General features: G+C 39.5%; 1 protein-coding gene across 1 annotated transcript in view; it reads right to left on the bottom strand.

Annotated features, from left to right (window-relative positions):
- The window catches only part of NTN4 (netrin 4), a 117,084-nt gene that overhangs the window by 79,954 nt on the left and 17,503 nt on the right, over positions 1–19,627 (bottom strand). The window contains exon 2 of the mRNA XM_063447086.1: positions 10,725–11,254. Coding sequence (XP_063303156.1) covers positions 10,725–11,254 — 530 coding nt within the window. The remainder of the gene's footprint in view (positions 1–10,724; positions 11,255–19,627) is intronic.

Here is a 19,627-nt window from a genome sequence, read left to right as displayed (position 1 = left end):
TTCAGTCTGAGGGGGCGGGACCATGCACAGATCACAGTGTTCCGTCTGAAGGGGCGTGGCCATGCACAGATCAGGTTCCCTCAGACTGAATGCAGCGATGCCAGAGTCCAGCAGCCTCTATTCCAGTCAGCATGGGCAGGACGTATGGAGGGCCCTTTTAACAGGCAGAATAGGCATCCCCATCAGGAGCTACTCTGCCTAATGGGAGATCAGGCCTGACCAAACACACAGCCACACAAGCACACAGACATACAACCAAACTCACAGCCATGCAACCATACAGACATACCACAAAGCAAACAGCATTGCCATCAAATACACATACATGCACTTGCTTGCTACTCACGGACATAAAGGAGCTGCAAGATAAACATGTCCCAAAAATGTATGCAGACATGCACAGCCTTGCCAAGGACAATGCATACATATACACACGCACGCATTACAATGCGAGGCTGCACAACACATCAGAGAAACCCCATACATGCAAACAGTGGCACGTGTCCCACACCACCTCAATAGCGACACAGAATGTTTGTTTGAATTAGCAAATAATAATAATAGTAATGATCTGGGTATGCTACATAAAGTGTGTACAGTTGTATACTGCCTACATACTACTCCCACGCTGAAATAAAAGCAATGTTACTATCAGTTTCCTGCGATAAACTTTGACTCGTCGAGGTCTATTTTGCAGGCAATCTTAAATATTTTTGCCGCAGGTAAAGAAACACATGCCCCTCCCCTGGTAGAGATTTATGGCCTCGGGCCTTTTTTTTTTTCTTGAGATACCTCCTCTCTGAGTAAACAGACTAGGTTAGAGTTACAAGCATCGGGAGGGCTTGCTCTGACTTGTTGCCAGAGTGCAACCCCCTGGAAGTCGTTCTCCCTGACACTAGAAAACCAACGAACTCATCCAAAACCCCTGCACGTGTAATAAAAATTAAAAAAAAAAAAAATTACTAAAATAGATCTAGATTTATAGAGTTAACTATTCCCAGTGCATTTGGCTTGATCACAATTACAAAGTTTATTTACTAAACCATCAATTGTTGTGAATGGACAAAGATCAAAGTAGCCAAATTCGACATTTCTCCAACACAGTTATTTTGGCCTAGATTACTCCCACGCCAATTCCTATCCACAAATACTAATTTATTCACTAAACCCCTGCAGCAGTGTAGTGTGCTCAGTACTCAGATCCCAAATATGAAATGAATGTTCTGAACCCATGCAATAAAAATGTACCTTTATAAGAATTTCCTCGACGAATGGATATATAGAGTGAGCAATGTCAATGGTATGTTCGATGATTAAAGATTTTTTTTCTACTATAAACTACTGCAGAGTTATTACAGGTAAAACATGCCTCTTTATTTAGAATGTTCAATTCTTTAATGTTGCTGTTTGTGATTCTGGACTCCCCCACAATCAGTCAGGCTGTCAATCAATAAGTGATGGCTAGATTAATTCACAAAAGTGTTAAATTAGAGAGATTTCAGAGGTAATTTTTATTTTTAGGCCAGAGTAGCCAGACTTGAAACCTAGTTGATTTGGAGAATTTCCCCCAGTTTATTTGTTTTGACTTAAAGGTTTTAATGTACTTTAAATTATCAGCAATTCACATTTGAATGAATAACCTTGTGCGTCATCTACATTTCTTTACTCTGTTACTTCTTTAAATCCATTGTGCTCCATGTGGTAACTGCATTGGGCTATATTAGGGAACTGGATGATTGCGTAGGATCGCACCCAGGTTACATTATGGCATAAGAATAGGTTTAGCAGCATCATGTAACAGTGTGGTGTCGTTTACAGGGATCTGAGGGGCAAATTATGCTGAGTTGTGCAGAATACCGTTTAGAAACCCTATTTCTGACGGGCATCTGTAACGTTTTTTTACTTGCAATTCCAGATGTCATGGGGTAGACCGAAATTAGATGTAACCTGGCCTTTAGAATTTTTTTTCGCTGTCTTATTTAGTGTGATTTAAAGGGAAGCTGTTATCCGTAAATTGTGTGAATAACAAGTTCGCCTTCAGGAAGTCACTGATTTAATCTATATGCTGTGCTGCAGAGGTCCCCAGCAAATCAGCACATTGTAAAATATATAGAGTTATTCCAAATTTAAGGGTAAAATAAGCCAAACTGGTAAAGTGAACTATATTTTCAGCTTGGCCAATCTGACCTTAAATATGAATTTCACTTTGAATTCTTACTTTACTGAATAACCCTGAAACAATACTTCTTTAATCATTCGAGATGGCCTCTAGGAATAGACAGGGTGGCAAGCCTCACTCAGAAGACATGAAATGGTATCACACAGCTGATAGAGTTAAGAGGTGTACAATGCCACCTGCAACAATGAATTGGATTTTTATTTTGGTGACTTAAATAGACTGTAAATTCACACAACTTGAGGCAAAGTGCTCTCTTTAGACCAGAGGCACGCAGAGAACATGTTGTTAGGTGTGCACTTTTTTTTAGTTAAAGGAAAATATTTACATTTTTCAAATTACACTATAGCAAAACTATTCTTTTTTTTTTATCACTGATCACAAGATAAATGATAATCCTTATCTTCTACCAGATAATAAATGTCACACATGTCTGGGTAAGGACCTAAATAGGCTAAAGTATAGATAAGAGTGTCCTGCATAGGGGTGTGTCCGGGCGCACGCCTATTTTTCAAATACATTAAAATGTCTCAACTGTTCGTCATCTACCCTAGAATAGCACCTATTGAAAAGTCTCCTGTGTTGTGTTAGAACATAACCATTTATATGGGTTTAAACTAAATCTGCCCTGTGCATTGGTTTCATTGGACAGGTGCAAAAAGAGCTCAAGGAGTTGACATGGAGCCAAGATGGAAGCTCTCAGTTTTTAGTTAACGGTATAGAGGTATATACAATGGTGTGAAAATAAGAAAATCTACCACAACATGAGGATGTAGTCTTAAATTAGAGGGGCAAGGGTTTAGAAATAATTTCAGGAAGTATTACTTTACAGAGAGGGTAGTCAACGCATTGAATAGTCTTCCAGCTTAAGTGGTAGAAGTTAACACATTGAGGGAGTTTAAACATGCGTGGGATAGGCATAAGGCTATCCTAGATATCAGATAAGGTAAGGGACTAATGAAAGTATTTAGAAAATTGGGCAGACTAGATGGGCCGAATGGTTCTTATCTGCCGTCACATTCTGTGTTTCTAATTTCTGCATTTCATTTTAATTTTTAGACATTACAAACTCAGATTTGTTAAATATGGGGATAAATAAGCATTATATTGAAAAAAAATGTAAGAATTGACCTTTAATAGTTTTACATTACATTGTAAAACAATCAATATTGAAATACACTAGAAATGAGTGAGGTGTAAACAGCATCAATACAACCAGTAGGATTATCTGGAAAATAAAGATATTTTTAACTAGTATTTCCACTTTAACGTCACCTGCTGGTAATTCGATCATCCTATAAAATCATTTGTTCGGGAATTCTTTTGTATGTATTTTTTTCCAGCCACAATGGAGCACACAAACTATGTTTCTATCTCAATAGCAAACAGCTGTCAAAGTCAACACCTACCTATCAACAGGACAATATTACTGTTTATTTAAACATTTTAGCCAGGAACAAAGGCCAATGTTTTAATGAAAAGTGTTTCTTGTTAATGGGCAGCACTTTTTAAATTCTCTAAGTAATGTTAATCTGGGCAATATAAATGTAACACATTACATTTATTATATTGTGAGGTATAATTCCACAAATAGAGAGCACTCGCAGGTAAAAAAAAAAGTTTGCAAGTCTTTATTCAAAGATGAGGCAGGTTTACACATACGTCAGGCCCTTTCTGTAAACGTGTGGAAGATCAGAATTGCTGAATGCAATGCTCTCCTGCTGGTCACCCAGACCACAGACATTTGCCCAGAGGAAACGCGGTCGGTGCTTAAACATTAAGATTAGTTAGAAGTGAATATTATAGATAGCTAATAAGCCAGACAGACTAAGAATGTCTAACAGTGGCATGCACTATTGTTGCCTCGAGTGGATCAGGTGTTCCAATTGATACTTTGGGCTATTGTCCTTGATCAACAGAATTAATAATAGCTATGATGTAAAGTGGCTCTGTCACCACCTTGTCACTATTGCATTTTTCATAATTATAAAATTTTTAGAACATACTCTTACTGGCTACATTCGTATTACATGGAAATCAAAAGCAATCAAAAGATACCAGTAACCAAAGTAGGACCTGCTACAGACTATGGTCAAAGTCTAAACAAAGTCTCACTGTGCCTAGAGGGATATCAGCTACACTTCGCTGACGAGGCCCAAAAAGTCAGAAATGATCGTTCGGGGTTGTGCAGAGGGAACTTCTTGGCATTTTGAACTGGGCTCTCCTCCTTATTAAGGGGATCAGTCTGATATGCAAATGGTATAGGTTCCCTCTGTAATGGCACTTTTGAGATAAAAAATGACCTGAGCTGGGACTAACAAAAAGGGAAAATTAATACATTTTCTGATCTTTTGCCCATTCTCAGATTCTCTGCTTTCAAGCCCAAGTTGACAATACTTGACAAAAGGCGGAGCTTCCACTGTCACATTTTGCCAATTGTCACAACCATGGGTAAAAATACATCTTATGACAGTTAGGCTATGGAGGATCTCACAGTTTCACAATGTTTTTTATAGTCTTCTGTTTTATATTCTTGTGCATGAGTGAGAGAAAGCCATTAGATCAGCTCTTGGTGGATAAAGCACGAATTTGAGTAAGACCTACTGGTTGGTCAAAATGTTGTTTACTTGCTGTGGGGACCTCAATAAACTTGGAGTGCTTTTCCCCCTATATGTGCTGGACATTTGTCGTTTTGGGTTCTACATTGAATAGTTGTGGAACCAGAATCTGTTTTTACACTCTCAAGGAGTCAGTACATATATGAGTTTGCTGATGGCCCTATTTTAGTATACCCAATGCCTACAAGGGAGAGCTTCAGGTATGTATATCTACACTTCTCCTCAACTATCACTGCACAAACTGGCACATCACATTCAGTGTCCTTTACAAAAATTGTAAACGATATATACCGCTTCAAATGAAGACCAAGAATATGATCAGTGTTTTTATAGTTTTTAGTCAGTCCTGTGGGGTAGATGTTTTTACCACCTCACTACATTCTACTTACTACTGTGAACATGTTTTTAATCCCATTCCATACTTTAAAACGTGTAGAAGTATGTATTTTTATGCTTCTAGAGCTAAATGTTAATTCTGTCACTAATCTGAAAGAAAAAGCTTATTGGATTACAGTTTTACATAAAACTGCAAAGTGTGTGTGATTGACAATTGTAGCAGCTATTAATGGCCAAATATACCTGAATTTAGGTAGGCACTCAAAGCACCATAGCTACTGCAACTCATTAGGCCTAATCTCTCTAGTGTCCCATGGCTAATGTGGATGTAGACTTCATTTTCCCATCCAACTTTGGATGGCAATAAAAGGCTGAGAAAGCTGGAAGTGTGTTAGCCAATTTATAAAAATGGCTACTTCAATAAAAATGGCTACTTCTCATTTGCAAATTAGGATGGTATTAATAGACTCTGTGCTCAGCTATCCCCAGTGCTCAAAGCCTATCATTGCCATTTTGCAACCAGCGTGGAAGAGAGAAAAGTTTGCATTACAAAAAGAACTGGACAGAGGTGCTGGGTATTTTGTGCGTTGAAGGCCTTTGTTTTTTTTTTTTGTTTTTTAAACCACCTGAAAATAAGATTTAACATAAAGGCTCCTTACGCCATAACCTCATAAATAAGCTGTATTAGTCATGTTACTTGCATGTCCGTTTAAGCTTACTAGTCAGAAGTCTTTGTGGTGAACCGACAAGTTACGATGCAAATCTAATTACTTGTGAAATAAAACTTTGACAAGTATAAATTAAGAAGCTGTCTATAGACGTTTGCTAAATTCCAGACGTGCACAGCTGTTTACTAGGATATTAAATGATCCATAAGATTCAAAGGACAACTTCCTACATCAATGACTAAAATTAGTTTTGGAACAGACCATATATTCTTTATTTTTATAAAGCCCGCCATTAACGTTAAAACAATCTTCCTAACAGAATTCGCATTATGTAGCTTTTTAACAGAAAATCTGTGCATTTTGAATCTTCACAAATTATGTCATCTTTATTCCACAATGTTTGAAAGTGTGTGTGTCTGTCTGTCTGTCAAGGAAATTGGTAAAAAAGTTAAATTTAGCCAAATGGACAATACCCCAAAAATCTCACACTTCTCCAAGGGACATTTTCCAAAAATGTGTTCTAAAATCTGCAATTCTTTACAATTTCTAATTTAATGAATAAGCTTAATTCATATTAGACAACTCCTTTAGACGTGCAATTTCACTCAGACTAATGGTCTATGTCTTTTCTAGGATCCAACAAGTAGAAAGCAATTTGCTCCAACATTTGTGTGTTTTGTAAGATCACTGATAAATCTAAATTTATATAATTAACCATGCACATCCAAAAATTGTTCATAACCCACTCCACCGGAACGCAATCTGCAGGTTGGAAAATATAAAAGTATTTGTTAATTTCTGTGCACTGGAGTATCTACTTGAGGTTAACCAAGGTTAAAGAACTGGCTTTGGTATTACCTTTGGCATTAATAACAGTCAATAGGTAAGGATGGTGCTTGTTTTGCAGTTGAAGTAAGTGATCTCTAATATTTTTATATTTTTTGTTTATAACTTCTATGAATCAAACTGATATTTTTTTTTTTCAAACTTGTTCAGAAATTATTATAGGAATATGTATTTCTAAGACACCCTGCCTCCCACCACTGTCACTCTCACACCCTGCCCCCCACAGCGTTCCTACACACTGCCCCCCCCCCCACACTGTCCCTTTCCTACACACTGCACCCCTATGCTGTCCCCTTGCTACACACTGTTCCCCCTATAATGTCACCTTCCTACACACTGTTCTGCCATTTCAGCCCACAGGTAAGAGGCGGAAAGGGGGGATAACCCTAGCATTTATCCAACTCTACACACACTACATGCACTACACAGACACTACTACACACACACAGACACTACATCCACTAGACACACTGCATCCACTACACACACTCTGCCTCCACTGCACAAACTACACACACACACAGTATATTCAATACACACACTGCATACAATACACACTACATCCATGACAATTACTGACGCAGCATCCATGACACACAGACACCACTAAAACACACACTGCCGCCAGTATACACACACTGCATGCAATACGCACTACATCCATGACACAATAACAGACGCAGCATCCACGACACGCAGACCCAGCATCCACTGAACACACAGACGCTGCATCCACTGAACACACACACACTGCATTCACTACACAAACAGACATTGCATTCACTACACACACTGCATAACATATCGGATGTTGGCGTGCTTTTGGTGCAAGCGGGGGGCAGCAGTTTATCCTTGGACCCAGGCAGCACAATGTCTTGGGCCGGCCCTGCTTAGAGCAATCCTTTAAAAAAATTTTTTTTTACTTTACCGTCTCTTTAATTCTTTAAATGGTTACAATTTGCTGTAGAGCATACAACTGTGGAAAAAAACACCATCCTTTTATTTTCGGCTGAAATAAAGTCTAAAGATTAAACAGGCCAGATGAACATTCCGATGCCGCATGGCAGCTGCACACATCTGGAGATAAGTAGGCCTATTTTCTCTCCATTGTTTTACTGTTCATTTTACAAACAGCTCATTGATGCTTGTTTATGTAAATTTACAGTATTGAGTAAAGTAAGATCTACATCGAATGACATGCTGACCTGAATCATTTGTTGAATAAATAAAGCTTCTTAATAGGCCAGTCATGAGATTTGGCTTAAATTGTTTCTTGCTTAGCACTGTTGCTTGCCTGTTTATTTTTCAGTGAAGTATAGACTATCAAACCAGATGCAGTGGCATCTCCTAAGGAAGGTACACTACAAAATCTCAGGATTTGGCACCCAGTCCTAATTAAAACTTTTGGAATTAATGAACACCATTTAAAATTAAATAGATGAAAACATTAATTTGCCCAAATCCTGTCATTTAGACAGCTGCCCCTGAGCTTTACCCAAACATCTTTTACTAGTTGACATTAGGGCATCACGATGATTTACTATAGTGTGAATTGAGAGGAATTCAAAGTGAAAAAATGAAATTCTATTTACAAAACAGGTCAAATTTTGAATTCTCAAATTCAGCCAAAAAAAAGCTTTGCAAAAATGTGATACAGTTTGTTCCTGGGTGCATAGTAGAAATATGCATTTCAGTAACTCGCTTTCATTTTTTTAAAATAATATATATATATATATATATATATATATATATATATATATATATATATATATACATATATATATATATATATAAAGAGAAAGAGAGTTATTGGAATGCATACATTCACCATGTACCCAGGAACAAACTGTATCACAGGAATGTTAATCTCTAGCTAAGCAGGATATGTGAATTTATTCAGTTTGATAACATATCTGGGAACGGGATATAGAAGTTGTTTTCTGTATCATTACACCGTGTAGTCTGTAGGAAAATGCCAATTCCTGGACATGTGTACTCCACGTCAGCCGCACACTGATTTGCCGCCACTGACAGAAACCTTGGCACTTTATATTTGTAAACATCGAGAGAATAGGAGCTCGAAGAATGAAGACGCATTCTTAATTATTCACTTTCAATTCCCCCAGGGCAGATTGATTTCACACATCACAGAGAACATATTCCATTCCCTGACTACCATAAATAATGTTTGAAAGATTAGACGTAGCTGTCTGAAATTCCTTGGGGCAGACAATATGAACAGATCAAAAAAGCATATCAAAATATTTCTTACATTAAGCAGCTGTAAAGTGGAATTACTATAGGAGTAACAAGGAGTGCCATTTATTTATTTTTTTATAACTGCTTTTCTCTTGGTGGAGGTAAATTAAGATTTGTTCAACTCTGGTAAAGACTACTAAAAGAATTAAAAATTTGAACGGTGCAGTGGCGCTTAGAAGTAACAAAGTTATCTCCGTAAAACTTCTGGGTGGTCAGTGACATCAGATTGGTGGAGTCACTTCCTGGTATTTATCAAGTTAAATGTGTTTGTATATTTTGAATGCATTCCCTATATATTACTGGGGCTGGGGTTTAATTCCACCATACAGTATCCTTTTCAGAAACGTGTTGATGAAGGGTCTACACAGCATTATAGCCATACTAACTGACATGAATTATCTAATTTGCAGTTAAAGCAAATAACATTCGCCCTGAGATTGCCCTGTTATCTAACAGACAGCTCTCTTTGTAATAACATTGGCCTCTGTCCCATCGAAATCTGGCTTGACAACCTCGTAGACAACTTCTGTAATATAATATGACTAATACGCGAAAACATGATGCTGACTTTGCAAGATTCCTTATACATGGATGACTGTTTGTCATAATGCATTCTGAATGGGCATCATTGACTGTTGGATTTTGTTATCCCTCTTCTAATCTTTATAACTCGCACACAGGACACAGAGAGAACTTCGAAAAAAACAAAAACATTAATAAAAAAGTCTGATTGTTAATGAACCAGTAATGCTTATTTTTTTGTGTATAGGCAATGTTCTTATCATCGAAACATAGATGACGCAGATAAAAGCCTAGCAGACCAACTAATCTGCCCATATTGAAATCTCAGGCTGATTTTCCCATCTTTGTTCTTCAAGATAACCTTATACACATTCCAGGCATTCTTAAATTCTTTTATTATGGAAGTCTGTAAGGAGAAAATAACCGTTTCCAAAATAAAGGGTTCATTCACTAATTGCAATCACTCTGAATATACTGTATGTAATTTCATTCATTATAAACTAATCCCTTTGAGCAATAGCCATGCACAGTCACACAGTAAACTTGAGAAAAGCTACAAATAGGGTACTGGCCATGGTACTGACATAGTGACGGGATAAGTAAGGCAGACGTGCAAGGTTTCCACCACTCTCTAACCAAAAACTAAAAAAGTATCTATATTTACTGTCATTATCTTTTCTGCCCTCAGCAACTTTGCTATAAGTAGAAAGGGAAAGCTAACCCATAATAATGTAGCCATGGCTATCTTAAATTAACCACCTACCCAAATCAAGGAAATTGTAAACCAAAAAAAATATTATCCTCCACTGAATCTTAACATAGTATAACATACTAACTTTTTGATCTCACACATTCTTTACTTTATTCAGGTGTGAATTAGAAATATTTGTTTAACTCACTTCTTGTGTTTAGTTCTACATTTAATGTATTTTTTAGATTTTAAATTAAAAAAAAAAATTAATTTAGGGCAGGGCTAATCTTTCTTGACGAGTGTTAACCTTAAGCCAAATCGCAGCCAAACATGATCTTTTTGTATTTTTTTTTTTTAGATCGCTTTCTTATGTTGGCAGTGTTTTGTGATTTATTCAACAGCTTTTTTATGCAAGAGATCACACATTTTTATACAATTTAATGATGACATTACATGGGAATTAGTACAGGAGGCATAAAATAAATGAATGAATAAAAATGATACTGATATTATTCAATAAGTAATAAATGGGACCAAAAAAAATATATGCCACCCCAGGAGACTACTTAAAAAAAAAAAAAAACAGATAGAAAATATAAAACACCTACCTCTCCTCCACTACATGGAAAAGCTTGAGAGTATCTCGAAGTGCAAAGTGATCCTTTTTCTACAACATCATCTGCAAGCTGAAAGGTGTCAGGGCAATTTGTGGCGAAGAACTTGTATGGGCGCCAAGTGAGGCCAAAATCTCGAGATCTCTCCAGAATCATGGCAGCAGGCCGAGGAGACTTGAACACCATGATTAAGTGAGTAAAATAAAACTTTGCTTCCAAATCCAACTGTATGACCTCCTGTGGAGTATCCCTGGTCGACTGCCACCACGTCCGGGGTAATTTAAAAGTGGAGTCTGCCATGGCTGATGGTGGGTGGGAAAGTCGCGGGAGTGCCGTATTACATTTATCACACTTTGGCTCATTGCAGGTCTGGTCAGGCTTTTCACTGTACGTGCAAAACAGTTCAGTGTTATTGTAACCGCACGTCGTTTGTGTCCGTAAGCTCCTGCCAATGGCAATGTTACCCATACGAGGATTGCATGCCTTTTCACAGTGAGACCCGATTCGGACCACACTGCTCAGTCCTACAGTGGAAATAATTTGGGAAAAAACAATAATGGGTGAAAACTGTATTTTGTACGAAATGATTTTCAAGATCAACAATTTGTTATGCACAAAGTTCCACAATACATTTATTTATATACGTAGACTTGAGCTATTTTGATAGAATAAATGGTGTTGCTAGTGTCTCAGAATCACAAGGGCCCAAGCTGTGTGAGGGAGCAGAGTGGCCACACTTACCATGATATATCCCCATTTGTACTGGAGTGAAGAATAGGGGATTTACCCTATTAACTCATTAACTCATATCTGGTCTCTGCGTTCACAATCTTATAGACAGAACAATGTGGGAGATTCTCCTGATCCATCACACACGATAATCATGTGATGAGACCACCTGATGTTCTGCAGTGTGGGGTCTAGATACACCTCACATCTTAATAGTTTGCAAATCAAGTCATCTCTTGGGACAAGGTTTTGTTTTAATAAAATTAAAATATTGTCCAATTATGCTAATACCCCATCACCTATTGCCATGTGAAGGACAGGTAGGTGTACAGTGGCTGCCATGTTTCCCTTTAAAAGAAGCTCGGTCACTTTTCGGTATTTCATGAAGATATAATCTTTATGAAACATTAAACAAGACTGCATTTGTATTCCACTGAAATTCCAAAGCAATCCGCAGATATCACAAGACAAAGTAAGACTACTTTGTCTTATGATAAATCTAAGCTTGACAAAAGTTAGCTAAAGGCAGAGCTCCTCCGTCAACTTTTGTCCAATCCCAGGAGCTGATGGCTGCCGGATTCAGACATTGATCTATGGAGACTCCCACAGTCTTAAAGGCTCCTCCACAGACCTCAGTGCGATACTCTCACGCATGCACTGACGCAGTTCATGTCAAATGTAGTTCCAGAAGCGGAAGATGAGCGCAGAATGAAGGCTGAGGCGACTGCAAGGGACAACTTTAACTATGCAAAGACCCACGAAAGTGAAAGACCCACTTTAATATAAGCATCTACTACTTTCAGGCCAATCAGCGTCCATTCAAATCTTGTTAAGAATTTAGGGCCTAGAATGGTGGATTTTCCCATTTGGAATCAAGACATTTAAATTCACTGTATTTATTGTTCATAAAACTGTGTTCCAAGTCCCTAAAATTGGATATGAATTTTTCACATGGAGGTGACCATTGTTTTAGATGAAGCTTGAATATTTATAAACACTTACTATTACACAAAAATAGTGCTATTCACACAGCTATCCACTGCGCATAACCATAAGTGCGCTGACTTGGAACGCCCTTCAAACCACAGCAACACAAACAACATTTTACGTATGTTTTATTTTGACACAAGTTACATGATGGGAGGATGGAACTATAGTTATATAATCACCAGACTTTTCTTTTCTCTTCATTTTTATAGCCGTGAATGATTACACTACATGCCATTTAGTGAATCACTGTATTGGGTGTAGTAGCAGTAAATTGTTTTTACACATATATTTCTTTATTTTGGCTTTTTTAAAACCTTGTTTGGTGGTCACACAATGTCTTGTAGAGGACAATCAAGTATAGTATATTAGATCTGATTGGTAACTATTGCCAAAAATACATAATTCTGAATAGAAACCCAGCAAATAAGATTGCCAAGCCTACTCAAGAAACTGTTTATTAAACTAAACTACATAGTTAAAATACATTCTATGCAGATAATAAGCCAAGACTCACACTCTCTCTGTCAATCAGCACACACAACAACGACCAACGACATAAGCCCTATACACCACTCCAACCACCCAAATGGGAACCGGGGGGTACCCCAGGAGGGCAGCAACACCCCTCCCCCCTCACGAACCCCCAACCCTCCATCCTATTCCACCCTCAAAGCAGGACTTATCACGATCACCCTCATAGCCTCCCCTCCGGCACACAAAACCCGCAAACTATACTGTAACCTCAAGCCAACGAACAAACAATGTCGACTCCGTACACAACCCGGGGCACGACGCCCCATTCAGACCCAACCTCTCCGCGAGGGACCTGAACACAAGTTACATAGAATACAATCTTACCCAGAGATCCTCACCATAAGCTGACACACAAACCAATGGTATAACCATCCAACAATTTTAGAATGTACTGTGCCAAACTTTCTCATGAACAAACCGTTGTTTTTTCATACTGTTACTACCTAACTTTTAACCTTTCCATTCTGTAAAACTGTTTTTACCCTGCAAAATGAAAATAAAGAATCTTAAAAAAAAAAAAAAAATACATTCTATGCATATGTGCTGGTGTATACAAAATGCATTAGGTCTTTTAATAACGCTTTCATCACGGGGGGCGTGGCTGACTACGCTACTGAGCGGTCGTGCTTCTGCTGAGCTCCCGCTCCATAGAGAAAAAAAACGACTTTTAGCCCTAAAATACACGACCCAAGACGACTTCACCTACCCTGTAACCTTGCCCGAGAAGAGATGAGGCGAAAAAACAGAAAAATCGCCCATACAGAGGGTGCAGGCCACTACGATATTCGCCTGTCCTTTAACAGGCCGTCCTCACAGGCCAGAGCAAACATGGCGCTCGGAGACCCACGCGGCTCCAGCGACTCTGAGCCGTCACAAGACGAGGAAACTCAAGCGCCCCAGGCCTATGGCAGCGTGTACCAGAGGACGGACTCGGACTCGGACAAATCCCCCTCCACTAAAGGGGATATCAAAAACCTCCTCCGAGACCTGAGGGAGCTTTGGAAAGCGGACCTCGCAGGAGTACAGGAGGAGATTGGCGGCCTGAGACACCGCATGGGAGCTATAGAGGCAAAGGATAAGGAAAGAGGGGAAACATTAGAGGACACGAAGACCCGATTAGACACACTCACCCAACAGGTGCAGCGCCTATCCCACACGGTGACATCCCTAGAAATCCGACACCGGAGGAGGAATGTCAGGATCCGCGGGGCACCAGAAACGGTGGGACAAGACGCCTTACTGGGTTTCGCCCGCGAAGTGCTCGCTGCACTAGGCCTCAAAGATGAGGGCGGACCACCAACCCTGGTCACGGCTTTTAGAGTCCGTAAAGCCCCTACAGCACCCGCAGACGCACCGCGAGACATCATAGCGGTGACCAGAGACATCAGCGCGAAATCCTCCATCATGGCCCGGGCCAGGCAACGATCAAACCTGCAGATAGCCAATTGCAGGATCTCCATATACGAAGACCTGCCCTTTGCGGTCCTCCTAGACCGGCGCAGATTCGCACCCGTAACCCGGATCCTGAGAGACAGAGGAATCAGGTACCGGTGGGGGCTGTCGGGAACCCTGGTGATGATGCTGGGGGACTCCATACACACGCTGACTGCCTCTGAAGACCATACGGAATTTCTACAGAGCCTCCCGCCGCCGGACCCGCACACCGCAGCACAACAAGCGACAACGTCCCCGAGGACTGCAAACCATGACCCTAAACAGAAACGCGGCCTTAGCCAACCCGGAGTGACACCTGGCCAGGGGCGACGAGACCGCCCAAAGGACTCAGTGGACAGAAGGAGGACACTGGCTGGTACCCTAACTGGGCCACCTGATGCTTACTGATGGTCACACAGCTCATGAGCACCTACTCCATAACGAGTACCGAGACTGACTTGTTCTCATTCCCACTATACCAGAGACTCTGCTACTGAAATAAGGTTTCGTTATATCAGGGTTCTGTTTTTTCACGCTTATTATTATTACTGATATTATTATTTTTCTTTGTACTGTAATTTACACTATCAGACTGGATTCATCGTATAGGCCAACACTAACAGAGACTGAGCGTCCCCTACCAAGAGACACTCAAGCAGTGAGTAAACCCCAGACACACCCCTCATATAGGCTTACCACCATGGGACACAAGGCATCACAAAATGACCCAGGGGGAGACAGCACAGAGATGACCCTTCCGGAATCCCACACAGAGCCTGACTTCTCCTACACCACCCCCCTCCTAGACACCCACACCCACATAACAAGACACGCAAGTTGGAGCGACAAACAACACCATGACGAAACGAGGGCGTACATAGACAACCCGACCCAACAGTCACACTCTCCACTGGAGAACTGAAAAGGCACCATACACCCGAAACACCCAAAGCCCACTAAAGACTCAGGCTGAGTACCGCAACAAACTAGGGACCGACCATACACGAAAGACACACACTGCAAGATGTTTTCATTGCTCTTTCTTTTCCAATTTTATTAATTTCCATTTTTTTTTTCCTCTTCTTAACGTTTTACCATGTAAATGATACTTTGATTTAATTTAAACGTAAACTGTCTAATCCATATGACTGTAAGGTATTCCTTATGCATACCCAAATAGGGACAAGACACGTATTACTTAACCACTCACTTCATAAAACTGTGCTCCTAAATGTCATTACGCTGTATATTATGACACACCCGCTACTGCTGTCGTGGCACAGCGGGAATGTTTGTTAATTCTTATTGCACAACCAAAATAAAGAATTTAAAAAAAAAAAAAAAATAACGCTTTCATCACATTTGCAGAACCCTTGACTTGAATAGACCCCAAAATGGCACTGCCACCCTACATACTTAAAGCAGCACTATCACTGTCTAGGGACTTTGCAGAATTTGCAAGTCCCCCCAATGGTGACATCACCAGTGGGGGTCTGGTGGCCACAGGAAGGCAAAAGTAAGTTCTATTTACCGGAACCTGTCTCTCATGGGCACTGCCATCTTCTTCCAGCGGATCCTCTTCATCGCCTTGCGATTCAGATCCAGGAACAGACATCACTGTTGTTGTACTCTTGCGCATACGTTAGAGTACAGCATTAAAGGGTCTATGGAGGACCCTGCAAGATTGCAGGATCCACTATAGGTAAAGCCAATTCCCTGCAGCAGTCACTGGTGACTGATGAGGGACTGACACATCTAGACGGCGGTAGCTTCGCCCAGTGTCTAGAACTGTCAGGCATAGGAAATACACAGTGACAAGGTAGTCCCTACTTTATCTCAGTATATCTCTTGACTGTGTTGAAATTTCAGTGAAATTCAAGAAACAGTCAATATGAGTATTTCATAAAGATTCTTTTCAGGCCGGGAGGAGGTGTGACAATGCCGCTTTAATCTGTTTTAACAAATAGTCACTAAAGTAAAACAATAAACTGGTTTTGTTGCTTGAATTTTTTAAATTATTGCTTCTAATCTCGTACATCAACCAGAACATTATCAGACAGTGTTTTATCAATAGAAAAACATTAGAATCATTTACTCCATAATATATTTTATACAAATTATTATTTGGAGAACTGTTAGATATAAATATTACTTTTAAATATATTTTTATTTGACAAACCATAGAGATCTAATTGACAATGCTATATGTATAATTCATACATGTTTATTCACGAAGATTAAAAATCAAAAATGGGCTTATAAAAATTAAATAAAATAGGTTATCTTGCAATTCACTGGGTTTTTATGCGACACAATTAACTGTTTTATGAGTAAACTTCTTTTATTAGGTGTTCTTGCATAGCAAGACCACTTAATGTTATCTCACATATATATTATTATTCTTATTATAGCCAAATTTACCACCCTAACTCCTCCCATAGTTTTTACACTACATAGACAGTAATAAGCCGAAACGTGCGGATTATTCCCGATTGGATTGCTATTACTTTGTGGAACGTTTCGCCGAATGGTTCACGGAATATCGTCGTTCTTGTGGCGAAATTGGTCCCATAGGAATGAATGGCAAAATGTGCAAAACTAGAGTGGGAGCTGGCAAAAGCTGAAAAATCAGGACATGATTTCTAAACTGCCACCAAGCCCTCATTTTCAAGCCCACCTACACAAATCTTATATCAAAACGTTCAGCTATCCCTGCTGCCACTAAAAATGTCCACGGCTAAGCCATAGTCCTGATAGTTTTCACAATATGACCATTTGTTTGCAACTCACGCCGTCCATTGACATTCATTGAAACTCCACTCTAGCCAGCTCAAACTTGAAGGTCAATTTCTAAACTGCGACTGTGCCTTCATTTGTAATACTTCAGAAACATACTATGCATCAAAATGTAGGTCTGGGTCTTGTGTTTCTCACAATATAAAGCTATTCGCTGTAGGATGTATAGTTTTTAAAATATGACCGTTTGAAGATGGCAACCGCCAAAATACTCTGACCTGTGCCAGGCTGGAGCAGCAAGTGATGTCATAGACAGGGCCTTTTGTACACCTGCTAATGTTTTTATAAATGTATGTTTTTATGTAACTGTGAAGCACTTTGGGCAACAACGCTGCAATTAAATGAGCTATTTAAATAAATAAAATTTGAAATGCATTTCTCACTCTATCAAGCTTGCCATGTGCACTTTTTAAATTTGATCAATCAATTGGTTAGTGTAATTTTTACTATCTTTACTCACTCCAAACACTCCGCACAGTTACTCTGCCCACTCCATAAAGTTACTCTGCCCAGTCCAACCACACAACAGTTACTCAAGCCACTCCACCCAGTTACTCCGCCCACTCCAGTTGTAGACTACTGGTGGAGGCAAGAACACTTCACACAATTTCCCCAGAAATTGGAGCTTTTCTAGTCCTATTTATCTTTGTTAAGTAAGATGTCATTCCTGAACAAACTTTCCAGACACAAAGCGTTGCTTTTTCAAGCTACTATTGTAAGGCTTCTGACATTGATAAATGACACAAGAAGGGTAATTATCATTCTTTTCAACTATAAACAAAGTGCTAAAATATCCAATTCAATATTCAAATACCGCAAACACCGACCCTATTAAAGGGACAGAATGCAGATTTTATTGCATTCGGTAAACATAACAGCCATCTTCATACGAGTCTCCTCTCTTAGAACAAAATATTCAGTTGCTTAGTTCCCTAATTATCCATACAAATTAAACCACATGTGGTCTGCCCACATTTTGATATTTAAGTGTGATTTATAAAAAAAAAAGTTCAAAAGAAAACCAGGTGTAAAAGTAAATTTTAGTGTTGAATGGAAGTTGCTTGCATTGCTGAACTGGACTGAGGGACTTAAAGGGACACTGTGAGCACCAATACCACTCTATGGGAAGCATTGGATTGAAACAAGATAACAACAACTACGGATTATCTCGAAATAGGCAGCTGCCAAAAGTTGCCTGGCATTTGGGAAATCCTGTAAACCATGTGATACGAGTAGCTTTCTTGTAAAATGCATTAAAAACAGGAAGTTTATTCCAGACGTGACAGTTTGATGTTAAAACCAGGAGATACACACAGGTGTCAGATAAGTACTTTTTAAAAAACCAAGTCAATGCATGCTAAGCTAGATGCAGATCAGAACTGCAGGCAGATAGAATGTAAACAGAGTTAATTTATGTACGTGTAACTTTAATTGTATCCAGGGCAAAACAGAACTAGGCTGGAGGCTGATCAAATGATAATGGGACGCAGAGATGGAAAGCATGCAATAGATTATGTAAAACTCAAAAATTCTCTCTTGAATATGAGAGCTTGGAAACTAACGTAAAGGCATTCAAAACATCTACTTGCAAATATTAGCATGCTATTTTAAACCATTAGCATGGCTTCAATGACTTGACTATATTTTCATTTTATATTTACAATTTGCCTTCTATATCACCTTTTGAAGTTCATGAATACAAATTCTACATATGAATTAATGTTGGTTGCCTAAGAATACCAATGTGCTACCCTTGCAGATTTTTAATATTTTCGTAGGAAATTTTAAAACAAAACATAAGCTAATATAAACTAAATTATTCATAAACACATGCTATTAAGGCAATATTTTTTTTATCTTAAGTGATGAGAATGAAGGAACACGTCAAGCAATAAAACCATTACAGCCCATGTCAGCCGAGCGCACTCAGCAAATAAGCACAGTCCTGAATCGGTTTTGTTTAACTTAGCAAAGACCTGTTTGAGGAGGGACAGATAGACCCAGGTAAGTTATAGAAGCATAACTAAACAGTTTAATAGAGCCCTCTGGGAGGGCACCAGGGTACTCGATACACCAGCGCTGTAACTACCGCCAGTGCAGCCACACCAGGGCCCGCACGCTGAGGCGGCCCATATACTTAGGGCCACCAATTGTCCTCAGGGGTCCAGTCGTGTGCTGCAGCCATCCTTTAACAGTGTAATTGGATCCCTCTAACATCGGCAGTGCTGGTCCGCTTCCTCCAAGATAACATACATGGAGCCGTGTGGAAGGGAGAGAGAGAAAGTCAAACTGACTCCCAACAGCACTAGCCAGCAGAAGTCAACCTCCTGCACCCAAAAGATAGGAAACAGGAGGGTCGCTAAAAGATGAGCAGCATGTGCGACTGTATGTTTGTCATCGTGTGTGTCTGTGTC

This window comes from Pelobates fuscus, chromosome 3 (assembly GCF_036172605.1).
Source record: "Pelobates fuscus isolate aPelFus1 chromosome 3, aPelFus1.pri, whole genome shotgun sequence".
In the NCBI taxonomy this organism is placed as follows: Eukaryota; Metazoa; Chordata; class Amphibia; order Anura; family Pelobatidae; genus Pelobates; species Pelobates fuscus.
This window is presented reverse-complemented; position numbering and strand designations above follow the sequence as displayed.